Source organism: Xiphophorus couchianus, chromosome 11 (assembly GCF_001444195.1).
Source record: "Xiphophorus couchianus chromosome 11, X_couchianus-1.0, whole genome shotgun sequence".
Classification (NCBI taxonomy): Eukaryota; Metazoa; Chordata; class Actinopteri; order Cyprinodontiformes; family Poeciliidae; genus Xiphophorus; species Xiphophorus couchianus.
Window position 1 is genome coordinate 26,151,876 of NC_040238.1, and position 21,377 is coordinate 26,173,252.

General features: G+C 41.4%; 1 protein-coding gene across 17 annotated transcripts in view; it reads left to right on the forward strand.

Moving 5' to 3' along the window:
- auts2a (activator of transcription and developmental regulator AUTS2 a) overlaps nucleotides 1–8,602 on the forward strand; it is a 343,424-nt gene extending 334,822 nt beyond the window's left edge. For 10 of the 17 annotated variants that reach the window (XM_028032098.1, XM_028032093.1, XM_028032088.1 and 7 more), the window contains 9 exons: nucleotides 339–434; nucleotides 1,490–1,561; nucleotides 1,655–1,684; nucleotides 2,332–2,403; nucleotides 3,700–3,841; nucleotides 3,963–4,064; nucleotides 4,140–4,223; nucleotides 4,343–4,592; nucleotides 5,520–8,602. In XM_028032098.1, coding sequence (XP_027887899.1) covers nucleotides 339–434; nucleotides 1,490–1,561; nucleotides 1,655–1,684; nucleotides 2,332–2,403; nucleotides 3,700–3,841; nucleotides 3,963–4,064; nucleotides 4,140–4,223; nucleotides 4,343–4,592; nucleotides 5,520–6,750 — 2,079 coding nt within the window. In that variant the 3' untranslated portion in view covers nucleotides 6,751–8,602. The remainder of the gene's footprint in view (nucleotides 1–338; nucleotides 435–1,489; nucleotides 1,562–1,654; nucleotides 1,685–2,331; nucleotides 2,404–3,699; nucleotides 3,842–3,962; nucleotides 4,065–4,139; nucleotides 4,224–4,342; nucleotides 4,593–5,519) is intronic. The other 7 variants (XM_028032096.1, XM_028032103.1, XM_028032095.1 and 4 more) reach the window with 5 other exon arrangements.
- Nucleotides 8,603–21,377: the final 12,775 nt, after the last annotated feature.

The window sequence follows — 21,377 nt, forward strand, 5'->3', positions numbered from 1 at the left end:
TGTTTGACCAGAGCTGGGTGTAGTAAGTGGTCGATTAAACATCCAATGCTAAAAGATAATATATGTAAGCCTTTGGCACTTGTTTGGTTTGCATGAGATTTGCTTGTATTGCAACATTCTAATTTCCATATCAAAGGGATGTTTTCCTCCAATTTATTAAATCTAATGTAAACAAGCAGAGAAGAGTGTTTTTACATCAGCTGGTGAAACCGTTTAAAACCGCAGAACTCCTGAGTTAATGTCAGTATGCTGAATCTATCTGAATATTAACTTTGTTCCATCTCCTCATCCTGGTGGACACGTCTATGAACCTTCTTTTTTCTTTTTTCTGTCTCCAGCTCTTCCACTCATACCCTCCAGCCATGTCTGGTCTCCCACCTGTCATTCCTCCAACCGGGCCCTTCAGCTCCCTGCAGGGAGCCTTCCAACCCAAGGTAAGACACCAACATGAGATGTTGCCATACTTACAGTAAGACCAGTCGCACTTCAAATTTATAAAAAAAAATGTCTACAATTTTTCTATTTATTTGCTTCCTAATATTTTTCTAGTCACTCAAATTTGTAGAGATGCACCAATCAGAATTTTATGGTCGATATCTCATCTTTGGCCAAACAATACCAATATTCCTATTCCTCCTTAGGAACTCTAACATAAGAAGACATAAGAATGGCATTCCAAAATATTTTTCTACACTGGGGGCAGAGGTGACGTCATGTTACTTGTGTGAGAACAGAGATAAGGAAATTGTAAATATTAGCGTCTACAGCTAAGGTGTATTTAGTGTTAGAACTTAAAATAGGAAGTTAAAGGTGTTTATACAGGGGTTTAACTATTAACTATTTTGGACAGCCTTGGCCGGTAACTTTGTAATTACCAGGCGTCGCCTGTGATGCTTTGAGTGAATTTACCATTACTCTAAGATTCTCAAAAGCCTGCTAACATCTCCAAATCCTGTTTGTTACATGACATACAAAGAGGTCTGAAGCTCAAAATAATAAAATGTGGCAAATTAGCTATGGTCCATTCAGCCTTCCTATTACCTGTTGGAAGTCTTGCTTGTTCTCTCAATCTCTTGTAGTTTGAATGAACCACAGAAATGTCTTAGCATCCATTCCTACATTTATCACAAAAACTACATCTTCATTTAGAAAAAAAAAACCTCTTACATCTCTGAGCTTTTCCTGATTTAATTTTTAAACAAATTTCTGATACAAACAAAAGCCAAGTCTGCTTCGCATAACCCAAAAGATGTCATCAGTGCAATTAGCACTTAGGTATGGTGGATTCATAGATCAAAAAAGGTCAGACTTTTCAGGTGAAAATCATCCAATTCTTGTCACAAGTCACCATTTCTCAATGCATCTCTAAAAATTTCATACTGTCAGGGTTTTTTTTGTGTGTGTGTTTCCTATAAATTTGTCACAGCCTACCACAAATTACAGACAATCAAAACTCTTAACCAATCAATCCACATCTTTTGCATTGTAGACCTCTAACCCATTGGACGTGTCCACCAGACCTGGGGCGGTCCCTCACACGTTCTTACAAAAGGACCCTAGGGTGAGAAAGTGTGCTGTGGTCAGAGTCATGTTTCAACACTAAATAATGTCACTATGGAGTCAGTTTGCATCTTTTTCTCGGTCTGTCCTGTAGTTAACGGATCCATTTCGGCCCATTCTGAGGGTGAGTCATCTCAGTCCTTGCATTGTTGCGTACGCACCAACAGCCGTTACACTTTAAAAGAGTTTTCTGATTAGGTTCAGGCTGAGTGGTGGGTGGTATTAATATCAGATGTGTTTAGAGGTAAATGCAGAATCAGAATTTAGAAATTTTTATTTGTTTCCCAATAATATGCTCAACACAAGGCCATGAAAAAAGCCATAATCTTTTGTAATTGTCCCACCACCTTTGTTTTATAACCAATCATTGTAATTTTGTTTCACGGCATCCAGTCTACAAAATGTGCAAACGAGTGTTGCTCTTCCTTTGGAATGTTGTGTGCAACGAGTCGAACATAAAAAGAGTCCTTATTCAAGCAAATCTGAGTTGTGATTACATTTTCAATTTGGAGTGTCTGTCCTATAACAAAGGAAAGCTGCATCAATGCAAGTAAAAATTGAAAAGAAAGACGTACATGTCGATTTATTCCTAAATTGTTCAACTCTGTATCAAAGCTACTAATTTTAATTCCATACAGTGAGATTAGAAATATTCTATTCTTATGAAATAAAATCCCCAGAAAGGATTACTTTAAGTTTTCTGCTGGATGTTCTGCGTGTTGTGGTTGTTTATTTGATGGGTTAGTGACTGTGTTTGTCTCGTGGTTACAGAAACCTGGGAAGTGGTGTGCCATGCATGTCCATATTGCCTGGCAGACGTATCACCACCAACAGAAAGTGAAGGTGAGAGCTCATCTAAGTGTCTCTGAATAGTTTCAAACCACAGCTTTTATAGTCGTTGATCATTCTAACCTTTCTGTGAACTGAAGTCAAATTCATGGTATGGAAGTTATCCTAAATGCTAGATGAGGCATATCGGCTCTTTGCCACATTGGGTTTTGTCTGAGAGTGGACCTTTTAAATGTTGGGTGGGCTGGCAATACAACAAACATCTTTATACAACACAAACAGGGTTAAATTTTAAAACAACATACTTGACTTTTATATGTCGTCAGAACTTATTTCGGTGCCTTAAGTTCGGACTGAACTTGGAAAGAAATCTCTTCAGTTTTCTGCTCCATCTTGGACCAGTTGCAGCAACATATGAATCTAAAGGCGACGTTGTCACCAGATGGTTTTTAATGCTGTTCTTGCTGATTTTGAGAAGGAATCGTCTGTCTGTAAATGTTTTAACTCAGCAATCTTTTTACTCATTTATTAATGACTATGTTAACTTTTTTCTGTTTTGCTCTGGATGTTCTGTAAACTCTGTGTGCTGCTGCCAGGCTGTAAAATAGATTTTTAATATAATGGGATTTTCCTGGTGAAATAAAGGTTAATAATAATAGTATTATTAATAATAATTGTCCCTTTGGAAGCTGAACTTCAAGCACCTTTTGTATCCATTAGTGAGGTCTTGGCATAATGCTGGGTATTTGACTACTTTGCTAATCAGAAATAATAAAGCTCAATTATGTTGGTTGGGTTTCCTGCCATGGACTTGACTTTTATAGTCTTGCTTAAATGTTTCCAGTTTCAATGTGTTTGGGATCATTGCTGTGTTGGAACACCTAATTGTGAAGTTTGAACTAGCTGTTGATTTGAGGTGAAGTTGAAGAGTTTTTGTTACCACCCACCAGCATGATGGTGCCACCCCCATGGTTGGCAGCTGCTACAGCTGAGTAGGGTCTTCTCTTCTGCACTGTATCCTCTCCTTACATGACAATATAAAACTGGAAACTGTATTTGTTTCTTGTCTTGAACAACATCATTTGGTCTGACGGTTAAAACTTGGACACAGTTAGGTATTCCGGTTATCGCACAACCACACCACAAGTGGCTTGTAAAAGCCTCATTTATCATCAGTCCTGTTGAAGATATGCAGAGTGAGGTTACAAACCAGGTTCATGGCAGGAAAGCACCCAACTTACATGAAGTCTACCATTTCTGAAGATAAGAGTGGTCATATATTCAGCCAGAAAGAAAACAGAGAAAAGTCCAATCTAACATGAGTTTCTGTGTCGATCTGGCGTCTTCCAGCAGCAGATGCAGGTCGACCCTCACAAGCTAGACTTTGGCCTCAAGCCCGAGTTCCTCAGTCGACATCCGGGCCCCAGCCTGTTTGGTGCCATCCATCACCCAAGTGACTTGGCACGACCTGCTACGCTCTTCTCTGCTGCAGGTCGGTCGTATATGTCATGTTTAACAGTAGAAAGCAGTGTTCCTATTGCTTCAACTTTTATGAACAACAATCGGCTCCAAGTTGGTAACATCACGGTCTTTGGTCGTCTCGCCCTCCTCAGGTCCTACTCACCCTTCAGCTGGTCCCTTCGGCCACCCTCCCCCTCATCCAGGAAACTTCCTCACCCCAGCATCACACTTAGGCAAGAGGACTCTTCCCTTTGGTTTGTTCCAGGAAATGAAACATTCCCGGGTTAATTAAATGTGAAGTAACATGTTATTTCTGTGCCTCGCCACAGAGCCTTTCAATAGGCCGTCATCGTTTGGAGGACTGGGGTCTCTCAGTTCATCGGCCTTCGGGGGGCTTGGAAATCCAGCACTCAGTGAGTTTCAGCCTCGCGATGAGCAGTTCGCTACAACGCGACGTATCAGACACTGACATAGAGGAGGGAATTATCAAGATATGCATTTAACTTGCGTCTTGTGTTTTTTCCACGTGTTGAATCCCTAACAGCGGCCAACTCCCTGTTTGGCCACAAGGAGGGCCCCAACGCACCGCAGCACTTAAACAGCAGCAGCAACAGCAATCACCAGGAGCCATGGAACCGCCTCCACCGCACGCCCCCCTCCTTCCCCACGCCGCCCCCCTGGCTGAAGCCCGGAGATTCAGAGAGGAGCGCCTCAGTCAGCTCGCATGAGAGGGATCGGGACTCGGATAAGCGGGACTCCGTCGGTAAAGACGACAAAGACAGGTGAGTGCTCCAGAGATGTCCAACTAGTCTCCATTTCTTTATATTCTTTATTTTGGGAGCACAAAAAGCTAAATGGACCAATACTCATCAGTCAGTCTCATATTTCCTTAGAAATCACTAATAAACTCTACGAATGATCCAACACTTTGCCGTAGTCATTGTCTCATGTCTTCAGATTCAGCTCTTCTCCACTGATCTCAGTCTGAGCAGCTGTATGAGGTATTTAAAGTTAGGGTGCGCTGATAAATCAGCCTTGATCTCCTTGATTTTTTGCTGATTGTCATTTTGCCGATACTGAAGGGTCTGTTCATCCGAAGCTGAACAGTCATTGTGCAATCATGTGGTTGTGAACAGAACGTATTCAAACACATCTTTGAACAACGCAGACCACCTTAGCGGACACACCTCCCGCTTCTGCTTATTCTGTTTTGCTTTTATGAAACGGTCACGGAAAGAGCGCCACACATTTCTGCAGACAGCATCCTCCTTGGACAACAGCGATGCAATTTCCATTAGCCATTTGTAAGGCTTATTATTATTGTAGAGCTGGTGAATAACCAATTCCTCATTATGTCACAATGACAAACCCCTTAGGTCACAGTGGAGTGTTATTAACAATAGTGACACAACTGTTGTCGACTTAGCAACTTTGCTGCTATATTTCGGGATTTTTCAGTAAAAAAAAAAGAACAATATCGACAAAAATCTGAATCGGCCGATCAGGTTTTCTAAAGATTAGTGCATCCGTAGTTAAAGTGAACCAGAGAAAAAATGTCAAAGTTCCCTTTTGAGAAGTGTTGGCTTTTGCTGCAGATAAAAAGATAGAAATTCATCTAACTTTTTTTTTTTTTAAATAAGTGGAGATGTAATTATTCTGGGTTACTGTGCTACAAGCTATTGAGGACGACTTCCTTTGTGTTCTTCTAGGGACTCGATAGAGAAGCGCCAGCCAAGCCATCCATCTCCGGTCCCCGTCCATCCAATCAACCTCCTCGGCCACACCCGGCCCGCTGAGCACCACAGAAACCACCTGCCTCCCGCTTCTGGGGACCCTCAGAGGGACAAGGAAACGAAGGCCAAAGACAGAGAAAGGGAGCACCAAGACTCTTGGAAAGACAACGCAGATGACCACAAGCTCAAGGAGAGCCAGCACAGCGACAAGGATGCACCAGTCATCCACGACGGCCGAGTGTCAGAGGACAAGGTGCCCAGCAGGGGAACCACATCGCCCTACATTCGCCAGACCAGCCTGGAGCGTCCTAATGGTGGTCTGAGCAGGGAGGTCCTGGAGAAGAAGGCGGAGCTACCATACGAGCAGCAGAAGAAGAACAGTGAGATCAAAGTGAAGGAGGAGAGGAAGGAGGAGCAGGATGGGGCAGCAGAGAGGATCAGTGAACCCCCATCACAGGCACCCTCCACTCCAACACTCCACCCACCCTCCTCGGTGCCCATTCCAATGGGAATGCCAGGGGTCCACCCCATCAACAGCATCAGCGGTCTGGAGAGAACTCGTGTTGTGGCCCCCTTCATGGGTCCCAGCCACCTTCCTGGGGCTGAGAGGTTCCCCTATCCCACTTTCCACTGGGACCCAATGAGGGACCCTTACCGAGGTCTGGACATCCACAGACGGGACCCTTTGGCCAGAGAACTTCTGCTGAGGAACGACTCCCTGCACCGGCTTGCGGTTCCACGCCTTTACGAGGCCGAGCGCTCCTACCGGGACCGGGAGCCTCACGACTTCAACCGCGACCACGTCCATTCTCTGGCCCTGGAGCAGCGGAGAGAGCAGGAGCGCGCACAGCTGGAGGAACGCGACCGCCTCAACATGCTCAGAGAGGACTACGAGCACGGCCGCCTCCATCCCCCCATGCACCACCCGGTCCTAGACGGACACCTTCCCCACCCCGCCCCGGGCCTTATGGCCCCGGGGCTCCCAGGCATGCACTACTCCAGGGTGAGCCCATCAGCCGCAGCAGCAGCCGCTGCCGCGGCACATCAGAACAGCATCTTAAACAAAACGCCACCCACAGCGTCACTGAGCGCTCCCCCGCCTCTCATCCCAACTCTGGGTGCCCGGCCCGGTTCCCCCAGACGGACTACTCCGCTGGCCACAGACATCAGGGACAGACCGACTCACAAAGACATCGAAGCGCGATGAGTTGCGTCGGCATTCCCATCAGCCCCGTGCCTCACCGTCACTAAACTGATACCCAGCACTTAGCTTTGGACAAAGCGAGACTGTAACATAGCTGTGAATAATTTAAGTAGGCAGACGTGTCTACACATGTTTTTGTATAAAACTAAAATGAAAAGAACCTTTGTTTTTTTTTAGTTTGCTCCATGGTTTTGTGTGTTCATCCTGTATAGCAAAAGTGATGTGGAGTAAAACTAAACTTTGGAATGTACAGCTACTTTAGCACTGACAGTCATGTAGATAATGTACAGTCGCTGTTGCTCACTCTGTATGGATTGAAAAATCATGGTACAAATATGCAAAAGAGTGTTTCGAAAGCTTTACTTTGACTAAATGTAAATATAGGAGTATTAAGGCTTTGATTCAGAATGTGCTTTTTGCTATTTGTTTTCTTTTCAGCATGTTCCAGAGATACCCCACACCCCCACATACAACTATGCAACAAACGTCTGGGCTCCTGTTCTGAAAGCTGGCCTTCTCAGCACTGCTGATTGTGCACCAATAAAGGAAAACATGGCTGAATTCTCTTCACCACACCACACAAAATTCATAGTGAAACACACAAGCTTTAAATGGGACCTATTATGCTTCCTTGATCAGGTTACGATAGGTCAGAGCATGTTCATTACAAAATCATTCCTAGACAAGGAGATTTTAGTCTTTCAAAATGAGCTGTTTTAGGGACTCGTCACTTTAAATCCAAATAAGCTGCTGTTGGCCACGCCCCCTAACTCAATGTTTACACTCACAAGAGAAAATGATTACAAACTGATGCGCAATTATACAACCATTTGTCTTTGAAAAGCAGAAATGGAGCCTCCTGCGCAAGCAACAATAGTACACCAAGTAGTTTTGAGATATAAGTCAAAACACTTCTTTTTCAGCAGCCATTGCACAGCCCATACTGTGGGAAAACCTCCTGACCAAACATGATGGAGATCAGCTTGGGTTCTAGGTGAGGGGGTTCGACTGCTGATTTGTGGCGTTACATTCTGAGGGTTTTTGAAATAGATCCTTTTCAAGACACCAAAAAAAATTTACTTATTGCCAAAAACCGTCTGGATGTTTTCGTTTTTAAGCACTTGGGCTGTTTTTAAAAGTACAAAAACTTGCAAAATGTAAAGTTGGCATAATAGGTCCCCTTTAACTGCTCCACGTTCTCGGATTCAACTAAATGATCGTATTTAAGAATGATTCTATCATTGTAGTGACAATCTACATTCCTGTATTGAATCCTAAAGTATTTTCTTAAATATAGCTTCTCAATTAATAGTTTTTTTTGTCTCCCATCGTTCTGGTTCTGGGGGGAATGCAGCCCAGTCAACACCAGGAAGGCACATTAGCCCAGCTGATGGTGTGTAAAGTACATGTTTTGGGAATGAAGTTCTGTTGGTCGGACAGTGTAATAAAGTGCTTTCCTAAGTTGTTGTACCTACAAATACAAAAAGACAAAAAAAGCAAGTCTGAGCTATGGGCCGTTCGTTTCTAACTCGCAGAGATCTATTTTAGTAGTTCCTGAAGGTTTTAGTTGTGCGCTTCAAAAAAAAAAAAAAATCTGTGATATCATGTTGTGCAGTGGGTTTTTTTTTTTAATCTATTGATAAAAATGTCCACCAGAGCCATAGTGGTTAGTTAATGCGTAATGCAAAAAGATTGTTACCTGAGAAACTCTTTTGCTGTTTACCATGTACAGAGGGAGAAAAAAAAACTTTCTAGCTCATGTACAAAAAAATGAAGCGACTGAATCTTCAGCATGTTCCTCATTTAAACTTGTGATATGTAAATTGTGCCATGTTATTAAAAAATGTGTACTTTAGCTGTCTTTGAGCCATTTTGTCATATTACAACCGTAACAGAAAATCTTCTGAAGTCACCCACAATTAGCAGTGAAACCCGGAAAGTATTCACAGTGCTTCCTTTGTTCCACATTTTGTTACTACAAATTGTATTAAATTAATCTCTCCTTGAATTTTTACACACTAATAACTAATGAAAATCTGGAGAGAGAAAAAAACAACATATTTTTGAGTATACTTCAAATGTATTAAACATTAAAAAAAAAAACAAGATCACATTTATGTAAGTATTCACAGACTTTGCTTAACAGTTTTTTGGTCCACCATTGGCAGCAATTACAGCCTCAAATTCTTTTTGGAGTATGATCACAACCTTATTCCAAATTGTATTAGATTAATCCTCAAATTTCTACCAATCAATACTCCAAATCTATTAAAAGTAGAAAACCAAGAAATCACATTTGCGTAAGTATTCGCAGCCACAAAGCTCAAAACTTGACTGTTTCCACCGATCATACTCGAGTTGTAAATGGAGTCCACCTGTAAGAAATTCAATTGATTGCACCTAATTTAGAGAGACGCACACCTGTCAATATCATAAAATCAAAGGAATTGCCTGTAGACATCAGAGACAGGATTGTCTTGAGGCACAAATCTGGGGAAGGATCCAGAAACATTTCTGCTGCCTCCATCATCATCGGTCGATAAAAGAAGGTTGAAACCAGCAGGATTCGTCCTGCACTGGCAACTGAGCAACTGTGTAAGAAAGTCCTCAGTCAGAGAGGAGACGCAATGGTCACTCTGTCAGAACACCGGTGCTTTATAGAGATGGAGCAAATTTTTCCGATTTCTATCCTCATCCTTTCAATTCATAATCATACATTTAGTCTATCACTTAAAATCCAAATTAAATTCAAAAGTTTTGCGTTTCTAATATCAAAAAGTTGGAAGGAAGATGTAATTTGATGATATGATTAAACACCTTTTCACATGCTCTGTATTCCACAGAGGAAACCTGAGAACAGCGCTCATCTGAAAAATAATCCATTACATTATCCGTTGCTTTTAAAGGAATTTAATCCAATCCAGAGTACCTTTCACTGGGCTACAGCAGAAAAAGCTGGCACACTGCAAAATGACTTGACACTTGCTACTCTGACAAGTGGCTGCTGGTGCTTGGTTCAATAACGGTGCTCTGAAAACATCAGCAGCCTTCACCGATGAATCATGGCACAATCACTGAGTACACAGTGATTGTGTATCCATCAGAGGATGCAAGAGTTATTGACATTCCCATTACACTTAATAACCACAGCATTCATGCACCCTTCTCTGACTAATGTTTAGCACTGAGTCAGGCATCCATCAAAAGCAGACTCGATCCATTACTGCAGGGAAATGTCAGTTGCTTTTATTCCCTCCAAGTAAATACCTCCTGCCTCTGAGACTGACTCTAATTTTCATTTTTACAGACATAAAAGACTCTAGAGCAGGGGTGGGCAATCCTGGTCCTCGAGGGCCGGTGTCCTGCAACTCTTAGATGTCTCCCTGGTCCAACACACTTGAATCCAATAGCTGAATCACCTCCTAAGTGCAGTCAAGTTCTCCAGAGTCCTGCTAATGACCTCATTATTTGACTCAGGTGTGTTGAAGTGGAGATGCATCTAAAAGTTGCAGGAGACCGGCCCTCGAGGCCTGGAGTTGCCCACCCCTGCTCTAGAGGGTCTTTAAATGGGAGGTGTGCTGTAAATAGTTTAGCTTAGTTAATATATGTGAAGAAATGCAATAGCTGTCAGCTTTCTCCAATAAAATGAATGTGTCGGCTTTCAGAGATTTTCCTTCTGTTATTGGAGTCTGATCTTAACCTGGTAAAAAACAGACCCTATTTGCTTTGTACAGAGGGTCTGGGCTCTTGGCCGTTGAATAACGATTGCTTCCTGGAAGCGTGGACTGTGTAAGTTTTAAATGTAACCCAAATCACTAGCGTTTGGCCATGAATGTGCCAATTCGAAGCTATGAAGCTTACCAGAAATTGCCTATGTTGTAAACAAACCCACCTGTACTGGAAAGAGAGAGGTGCAGAGCTGAACAACATGGATGCTAATGCTAATTCAGTACCTGGAAGCGTGGCCAATGCAGCCCAAAAAGATTTGCTCACTACCTCCACTACATTGCTAAAACTACAAGCCAACTACAATTATAAAAAACCGCACAAAAAAAAAAAAGTCATCATTTACAACTTCTATTCTTGTTGGCAGATTGGCCCAGTAGAAATTCTAGCAGAGGGAATCCAATTAAATGGGAGAAAGATCAAACTGCCTGTGAAGTGATATTTTGATCGAGCGAAATGGTGCAGGAAGGCGATGGCCCTTTTGGTCTGGCCATAGTGATGTGCACGATTAAGAGGTATGTTGTAATTTTGAGGATTCAAAATTAGCTCTCACTCAATCCTGCTAAAGGGAGAGTCATAAGCAACCAAAAATTGACAAACATTTCTGACTTAAAAATAAGAAAAAATGTGACCAATTTGGCTTTCTGTGTAGCATGATCCACTGACTCTGTTGAGAGAGGTGGACTGTATTCCTTGTTTCTGATTCGTCCGGTCCAGAAGGAAACACAGAATCTGAGTAGAGTCAAGATCCGGTAAGGAAGTGTTTCTTGTTATTATTCTTACATCTGGCTTCACTGGCTAGCCTTTGCTTGAAGGAAGTGTTTTGTAAGAGGTGGAAGTAAGTTTGTAAAATTATTTTGAGTCCATAGTCAAACATAAACAGGTCTAATTGGGTTACTTTTAATAATACCCACCCAGAATCTCAGACAAAGCAGACATTACTGATCCAACCACAGAACCAGAAAATAAATAAAAGCAACATGTTAGCCAATGTATTGGCTTTTGATGGTGATTGTGTTTTCATTGTACTACATTTTAACCAACTGTAAAAAACAAAAACAAAAAAAAAACGTGTTGGTATCATAAGACTGTTACATTTATTTTGTTTCAGTTCAGCCAGAAACCCGGCTCTCCAATACAGAACGATGTAGTTTGGGATGCTCACCAGTAGAGGGCGACAAACCACAAGGAGTTAGTCTCCAGCACCTCTTTCATGCCCAAGTGCTTAATAAATATTAAAATATATTAAAATCGGCGAACCTACTATTTTCTGAGCATATCCACTTTTCAAAATAAGCAATCAGGAGAATAATAAAATCTAATCCATAAGAACCTATGGATTTAATGTTTCCCTCTGCTTTTGTTTTACACTGTAAACAGAGAAGGGATTAATTCAACATGTCCACCCTGCTATTAAAGTCAAAACCTTGATAAATTACTTCCAAACTTGTTCTACCTTTATTATGACACATATCTTGGACAATTCAACCAAAAGCAAACATAGTTTTGTGCATAATAAATAAAAATATACACTCAGTTATGTTCACAGCCATCTTCAAGTGACCTAACACATTATCAAGCAACTAGTTCTAGAAACTGACCAAAGTATTTATCAGATGGGAATCTTTGGAAATGTATGACAGTCTTAAAAACATGAAATTTTTACAAGGTTGTCGACACATTTTAGACCCAATGAAACTGTTTCGTTAAAGCAAAGAGTTACACAAATGTGTCGGCATATTGCAAATCCTTAAGTCTTTGCAATATGCCGACTGGTTATTGTTTCTTCGCTGGAAAATACAAAAAAGATTTTTCTTGCCATAATACCAAACAGAACCAAAGTCCTAGAATATCCTTTCAGCCCTTTTAAATGTGGCACTTTCTTGAAGTGAGACAAATATATTCAGGATATTAACCCATAGTGATGTGATCCTTAAGTCACTCTAACTGCAGCTCCACGTTGTCTTTTGTAATTAGCAGTTGTCTCAAAGCAGTGATTAATTTCCCATGTCCTGATTCCATCCCTGCTGTTCTGCAGGTTCAGTCAAACAGATACTCAGGACACAGCAGCAGCATTTTGCTCCAGACCAATACAGACTACTGAAAACTAAAACATCTTTATCTAACAGGTGACAAAACTGTCCAATAAAGCTAAAAAAAACAGCACATTAAACAGTTACTGGCTCTTAATATCTCTAATAAAACTAAATTGTAGCTGTGTTTTTTCGTCATGTATCCTATTCTTTTTAAGTTTACGCGAGTTTCCAGGACGTTCCTATTGGTAATCCATGGCTTCCCGTTCCCCTGGGGTATGAATAAGACACGACACAGAGACTTGTTTTATTCTAACCCAAAGAAAAAAACATCAGATTTAAGTAAAGTAGATGTGTGTTGAAAAGCGGAAATGGCAACAAGATAAAAAGCAGCAGTTAAGCCTAAAATTGTTTGTGTTACTGGCTGATTTTGGTTTAGGGTAGCCACTTACCTTTACCAACATGTTTCTTGTGACTGTAGGAATCATTACCGTTTTGAGGCTCAGCCAGAGTCCCAACTTAAAAGTGATAAAGCTTAGGGTGATGGTAAGGAGGCCTTTCCAGCCCTAAATATTTGGAGCTCATCACCAAAGATAATTTACCAGTGAAAACATGGAAAAGCTGGACAGAATTTCTAAAGAGGGTTTGATTCTTGAAATGCCAAAGAAGACACTGCCAAACCTTTTTTTTGTGATAAATTGTAAACAAAAATAACCATTATACCTGCCAGTTACTCTTAAAAAGTACAATGCATCATAATACCACAAGGGTCAGTGGGTTTTTTTCCACTTTTTTATTTTAACTTTACGTAAATAACATATCTGTAATGTATCCAAGTAATTAACATGTTGCACTTTCTTAATGATTAAACATTATATTGCTCTGATAATATTTTGGAATGATTATGATGGCAGGAGAATTAGGAGCTTTAAATAAACACAGGAACCAAAACAGACCCCACATCTAAATCCTAGAAATCCTGAGTTTAAGACAGGCACCAAGACTCCCACATGCTGAGAAACCTCAGGGTTTTTCCTCAGTATTAGATTATGCTACTTCAATACATATGAATTCAACTTAAGGGCTTTTACACATTTTTACAAAGAGTGCCAATAAATGCGGAAAGCTCTGCAGTAATCCCCGAGAATTTCAGACACATCTGAAGCGTCAACAGAGACAGCGTGGAGCCGTGTTCAGAAACCACACAAAACACCAGCACTGCTAACCTACAATCATACTACGCTGTCATTAAAATTAAACAATGTTTACTGCAAAACCAATTGAATAAGTGATCCTTTATGAGCATTTGAAAAAAAGACCAGCGACAATAAATCAGCAGTGCATCATACAATAGGTTATTAACTCTGAGGATTGTTGCCTTTTGAGAAAATACGACCTCTGAATGCGAAAATCTTTATCAAACAACAATCTACGATCTACAGCTTTTAGATGAAATATAATAACACTAAATGTTTGCCATTTTTCCCTCGGGTAATTGTTTTTTGGGATGGGGATCCAGAACCGGTAGATCAGAGATAATGCGCGCATGCATTGTCCTAAAAAGGTTTAAATGAAATGAAATGAAAATCAGTTTCTTCTCAGAGGTTTGAAAGGAATTCCTGAGGCTTTCATAGATATTTAAAAAATAAATAAATAAAAATTCCATCAAGTCCTGAAAACCTCCCAGCAGTTTCTGCCTTGTGGACACAAGGTGGCACCAGAGCACACGGATGTAAAGTAAGGCAGCCAGAAAAAGGCAGGGAAGACTTGAATGCTCCATGGCAGGTGGAGGCCACCTGAAATAGGAGAAGAACCGGTTTGACGGCTTCACTTCCTCTGACCAGCATCGCTTTGGTATTTGAACGTCACCCATGCTGTCAAACTGGAAGAACGACATGGTGCTTCTTGTGTTTCCTGTATCTATTGTGTGTGAACCACAGATCTCACCCAGCACCACAGAGCTTCACTATTCCTCCTGACTTTCTGCCAGATGACACGCAGCCCACCTGCTTCTACGTCTGAGCCCGCGTCGCGCCAGCAAACAGAAACATCCGACGCTTCGCCACCACTGTAAACAGAACCTGCCTCCAGGAAATGCCTAGTTTCTCAGTAATCCAAAACACAACAAGAACATGTTCAGCAGGATAAACAAAGCTATCTCCCAACCTATTGAGGCAGCACACAATTCACAAGCCCCACCTCACTTTTATCTTCTGGGGCATGAAAAATAATTTGACCCGTGTGAAAAAGATACCCATGGTATTTTTTATATATACATCTCCTCTGCTGACAACAATTCTAATCATCGCCGAATAAACATGGTTGAGCTCGCCTATAAATGCAAACAGAAATGGGAAGACATCCCAGTTCTCAGCAGTTTCATTTCCCGTGGTGGTTCCCCCCTCCTGAGGCGTAAAAAGTAAAGGCCCAGCGGCGCTGCTGTCGGGTTGGGATTAAGTTGACGCTCAGCCTTTCCAACAGCTCATTTGCTCGTCATTAGCTGAATAGTGTAAATGGGGACGCGGATCTGGGTGGCAGGGGGAGCCTGGTGTTTGAAAAGGATCAAAAGAGGACGACTCGACCTCAGAACTAAACGCCTTCAAAAGGAGCGAAGCCGTCTAATGGAGCCACGAAACCAACGTGCATTATATCCACACCGACTATATAGCTGGACTGGCTGCTGTGTTGAGATGAGGTCTTTCAATTTTTGATTGCTTTTGGGTATAAGGCGTAGTATGGGATTATTACCAAACTAAATTTGAGTAAAAATATCAATCTTTCTTTGATTTAACACAAAAAGTATAAAACATTTGACATCATCCTATTATTTTGTATTTAAAACAGGAAAGCAGCATCCAAAATCATATAATCTAGCAGATTTAGTCTTTTTTTCTTTTTACTCAGTAGAAGTTTATTTCTAATAGGAATAGACACAGGCACCTCTCATAGGATGCAGGCAATTTACAAGGGTCGTCATTTTTAAAAAATGCGTCTCTGTTTTTAAATCTATACATCAATTTGCATAAATTACAATTTTAATGTATCTTTTACCCACCCACATCACAGCAGAATCCTATCAATGTTGAGCAGATGGAGCAAATTTAGCCAGACTGGGCATTCAGATTTAAGTTTTACTTTTCCTACTGTAGCTTTAAAAACAGCATCACCGTTTCAGCACAATGGCCAGACCAGAAATGTTTTTATCATTGCCTATCAGTTACCCACAAAGCAGCTAACTTTGTCTTTCTTGTAAGCAAGGGAAAGGTTTTGTTGCTTTCTTTTAGTCAGCTGACTGACAGAAAGCATCAATAAGCAGGACGGGGGACGCACTGTGATACAACGGGAAAACCCCAGCTACTGAAAGATGTTCTATTTTCACTGGTTCAGAAGAACCAAGACACATAAAACATGAAACTACCAGTAAAAATGAATCAACACTCAAAGGATTATTGAGAAAAACAATCACAGTTGTACGTATAAACTAAAACACAGTACAATCACTAAGATTCAGCTGTTTCAGGCTTGGTTCTGAGATTATCAAGCTAACCTTGAGTTTGCTTTCCTGAAGCTCATGCTAGGAAGTCTTGGGGTGACTAGGAGCACATTCCTGAGTAAAATGAGATTCCCGGCAGAGATTGAGATAAATCCGTTTAGCTCAGACGCATGTCAGCAAATTTTAGCATGCACCCGGCCAGAACTGGTGCAGAGAATGCAGACGTCCCTGACGAGTGAAGCTCGGGGGGCAAAGGTGTTGGGGTAGGAACATTTATAGACGCATCATGGATGCCTGTGGATGCACTGATCTACAGACTGGCTGCATACCAGCTGTTAAACTGGCAAGATTATGAAAATAACAGTGGGATACACCATATAGCAATTTGTAAAGTTACATAAATAAAATGTTTCCTGTGGTTTAGTAGATTTCGAAATTCCACATGCAACATCCAAACATCAATAAACTTTAATAAAGGTAAAAATCCCATACGGACTGTAAATAAAAAAAAAGTAAATACATGAAATCCATCCAGTCTTATGATCTTTGATCCACGTCAGATACAAGGACTAGAACTGCATACTTCTGTTTTAGATTGCTCAGAGTCGTCTCTTATGGTTTGTGGTGACAAACTTTGTACTTTGGCTTATTTATTAGAAAAGGGAACTTAAGAAAAGAGTATTTTTGAGAAGTTGTTTTTGTCATCTTGTACTGTTGAGTTCATAGGTCACAACAGTTCAAAAGAATAAAACTATCTTCTATTTTGTACGCTGATGTTTGAGATGGAAAGTTCTTTAAGGGAATTGACCCAATGTTCAACCCATTTTTTTGAATACTGAGTTGTCCAAATTTACACTGGAATCTCCTAATATTTCACTTTCTTTGTCAAGGGATCCATTTTTTTTGTTCTATATGTAATCATTGCCTATCATTTACTCACCAAACTCTGCTAGTATCTTGTTTTTAAAAATAATATGACACTCTATTCCTGTTACACCATGTTATGCTAAAATAAAAGTGAACCAATTTACTGATAACGATGTCTGGAGGTGTGTTAGGAACAGGATAAACAATCTTAGACAGACATGTTAAGGAATGCCAAGAAGGGGAACCAAACAAGACCATAAAAAAGATGACTTGCTGCTTACATGGCGTCTTCTGAGCTTGAGCTGCCAAATGCTAACACTGACAGGCTCAGTTAACTGCATGTTAGCTAACTGACATTTAAATGTTAATCATCAGATTAACAGTCTAACAAATAGAATGTTAATCTAATTATCAATTAAACTAACATTCTGTAATCCTGAGGCTCAGTTAGCCTAATCTTCGGTTAGCTTAACATTCAAATAGCCTAACAGTCACTTAGCATGATCTTCGGTTAGCCTTTGTTATGTTAGCCTATAAAAACATTTGTGGACATTTCCACCAACAGCAAAGTTTATTTTGGGCTTCATACACTTTTTTGGTGAAATCAGGGTACATCATTGAATTTGATAAAAGTACAATAAATTAGCAAAAATAGAAGGTTATGGCTAGCCTGGTAGAGATCAAGGCCAAACCATATGTCTGCAAATTTCAGATCTCAAACCACTGGTGTCAAACTTCAGTACTTGAAGACCAGTGTCCTATGGGATGCGTCTGCTTAAACAAAATAAATAAAATCTAATCTAATAAGCTTTATTCAAAAGGCATGTTAAATACAACAGCCCTGGTCAATGTGCTGTACAATAAACTGCCAAAAAATTAAAGGAACAAATTATAACAGAAATAGATTATAATGGCACAAACAGGAAGAGAGAGGAGACAATGCCCAAACACTTGTAACACAGCTGAATCAAATGGTTATTAGCAGAACCATGTCAAACCTACCTGCATGCAAGGGATGCAGTTCAGTCATTTGATCCAGGTGTGTACAAATCTAAAAGTTGCAGGACAACACTTACACCAGTCCATTAACCTGTAGGATGGATGGATGAACATCAACGCCAAGTTGCTGAGCTGATGGAAAGCTGGCAGCTATCAACTAGGAAGCGATATCTGAGCCTTTCTGAGGGCTGGAATGAAAACAGGCGTGTTCTCGCACAGCCTTGACCTTCAAGGGAAACACACAGCAGCACTGCAGCAAAGGACATCACAGCTGTTGAAGGAAGATTACCCGTCAACTCAACAGCTCTCTGGGGTCTCTTTGAACATCTTGCATTTTAGTACTTGTAATGCATTATGCTTCACATGATATCATTCTGGAAAAGCCAAGCAACCTAATCATACTGGGCTTTTCACTTTTATTGCCAGCAGGAGAGTTCCAGACATCCTTCACACACCTGATGCAGACTTTTATGCCAACGATGAGCGGATGCAACCTTCTGCCCAGACCAGATATTTACACAAGCTGTTGAAAATCATGTTTATGTCTCACTGTCTGGTTTTAGATCAGACTAAACATTTCCTGATTCATTGAATTGCCAAAATCGGCTAAGTTGTAAAATGACGTGCAAGATAATTTGTATTGCTTTGTTCAGCATGGGAAGTTTACATACAATAAAGGTTACTGTCCCTTTAAACAATCTGTAAAACTCCAGTTGACATCGTGGCTCTGTAAGCTTTTTTTGAACACAATATTTGCATGTATTTAAATACAAAAACTGCAGACACACCAGTTGCTCGCGTGACATCATGAGAAACTCAGAGGAAATCAGCCAAGATGTCAGGAAGAGAACAGTGGACCTTCACAAAGCCTGGTTCATCCTTGGGTACAATTGACAAATATTTATATGCAAGTATAATATAAAAGCCAGGAAGGAGAGAGGTTCTGTATTTTAAAGATGAATGTGTTTTGGCAAAGCCATTGCTTCAAGAGCGATATAAAAATCAAACTACAATTAGTTTTTCAAGAGATGTCCCGTGACCTAATGAAACTAAAAGTAAAAGACATGAAATTAGAGTGTGAATAATGTTTAAAACAGCTAAATGAATTGGTTAAATACAATGGTCAGAATTCTACATAGACACCGTCTTTACAAACCCAGAACAATGATAACTAGAAGCCACTTTTTAGCCTCATCCCTAGTTTCGGTCCTCTGACTGGAGGAAGGGATGGATATTGTTTGCAATGCTGGCTGGAGCTACGTGTCCAGCATGGAGAGAGGATTTAATCTCTGCAAACAGCCTGAGGTGAGGTGAGTTCTTCCTGGGTTGGTGGACAGGGAAAAGGGATGGGCCCCAATCTGTTAAATCACCACCCTGACCTTTGACCTGGCTGTGGCCACTCTGGGTGATGACTCTACACGCATAAACCACTCCCCCAGCGGTGAGCATTAATACATGCACAGGCACAGCTCAGAGGCACACCTGTGATATATCGCCGTTGGTAATAAGGACAATGACCCCAATCATCAGAGGGAGAAGAAATGGAAACGGGGGCCCTGTTGCTCACCAAGGATACATTTTACTGTGCGCTCTGTTACGGCATTGAAGTTTCAGCACATCACCTGTAATGAAGTCCAGCAGAGGCTCAGATTAAAAGTACAAATCACCTATAAAAATAAAAAAAACCAGCTGATCTGAGTAACCCCCATTTCAGACGGCAGAGCTACCCTGAATTCAATCTCTGCCTGACTCCAAAGAAGATGTGTGGTAGCAGCACAAGGTGGATGAAAATGTCAAAGATGTGATGAGAGAGGAAATTATAGCAGGTGTCCAAACTCTAGAAACTCAGGCAATATTCATTTCCCTACACACGGGGTGCTCCCCTCGCAGGGCACCGCCGCGTTCTTCACGAGATGCTTCTGCTGCCAGTGAGTAAAATGTCAAACCTGCAGATGAGCATCACCTCACGGATCCATGAAACCACCCATAGAGGAAAAGAGAGGAAGAGAAAAAGAGACAGAGGGGAGTCTTGGGGGGAAAAAATATGACTAAACGAATCTCCCCCCGGAGCACCGAGGGGAAGGTCACTCATTAAAAGCCACGTTTTGGTCAGCCAAACGTGGTTAAAGTGACTCAACGTGGTGATGTGAAGCTGCGACAGGAGTACAGCTTGACCTCTGACAGATGATTCCTTATTGAGCAAATGGGAGTGACGGGGGCAGCTGGACAAGCCCCATGAGGAAAGCAGCAGACAGACCGGGGGTGACCGTCCACAAGCAGACGTACGGCCGAGCACCGTGAATGTTTGCATGGTGACACGTTGATGCAACGTCTCCTTCCTCCCGATCCCTTTTCATTTGACATGGCACAGTGACTGTACATTTAAAGTTCAGACTGTCAGCTTTAATTTCAACAGTGTGTACTCACTTCTGAGAAACTGAGTTTATTTACTGTGGGGACAGTAAAACTACTCACACTTATGCATGACAGAAATTAACTTCAAAACATTGTGCAAAAGGGAAACGATGAATGTGCAGCACTCTGTGAATGACTACAGGCATCTTCCCACTTCCGGGAGTTCCTTTGGATCCCGATTATACACTCAGAAACACTAAAGGGACCAAAGGAAGAAAGAAAAAAAATCGAAGGCCATGTCCGAAAATTGCTTCAACTCCTCAGTCATTCAACCACGGCAGCTGTAAAAGCCTCCATTCATTTTGTAATCTCTGTCATTTTACATCCCGAGCGCTGCGAGCGCCGGGCCAAAAACGTTAATGCACCGCCGCGCAGATAGGACTAATTGAGCTCGGTCTTCATTCATATGCACGTTCCACTGTTCGAGCAGAATTCCCTCTTCAGCTCACTCCCAACCTGGCTGAGGTTTCTAAAAAACGGCAGAAAAGCTTAACGCCTGTGACAGCAGACGTCACGCCGGAGGAGAGCAACTTTGATGAAACCCGTGCTTTTAGAGGCCTCCTTTGTGAGCGGGGAGCGATTCACGCTTTACAAGATAAATCATCCCACCGGCAGCCGGCTTAGACTGTGTACAAGCAGATAAGGTTGCCAAGGAAACCCTCGTGGAGAACCTTGTTGTTTTTTTTTTTCTCCCCTCCTCTCTATCAGTGCAAACAATTAATACCCTCTCCCTGCAGAGAGGAGAGAGACAGACGTAGGAGGCAGACATAAATCCCCAGGTGCTTAGCACAAGAGCACCACTCTGTCCCTTCCGCTGGCAGGATGAGGACGAGGTAAAAAAAAAAAAAGAAAAGAAGTCACAAATGGATATTGGGCAGAAGGACACAGAGGGATGATGTATGACTCACTGTACATTAACTCAATGAGGGAACAGCATTTTAGTCCATAAATGTAATGTGCACGCATGCATGGAAACACGTCACTAATGTCTTTTTAATGAATGTAATGAATGTGTAATCATTAAAATACTATCTGCTGGTGTATTATTTCCCACTGACAAGTGTACTGTATACAGATGATAAAAAACAGCAGGATTT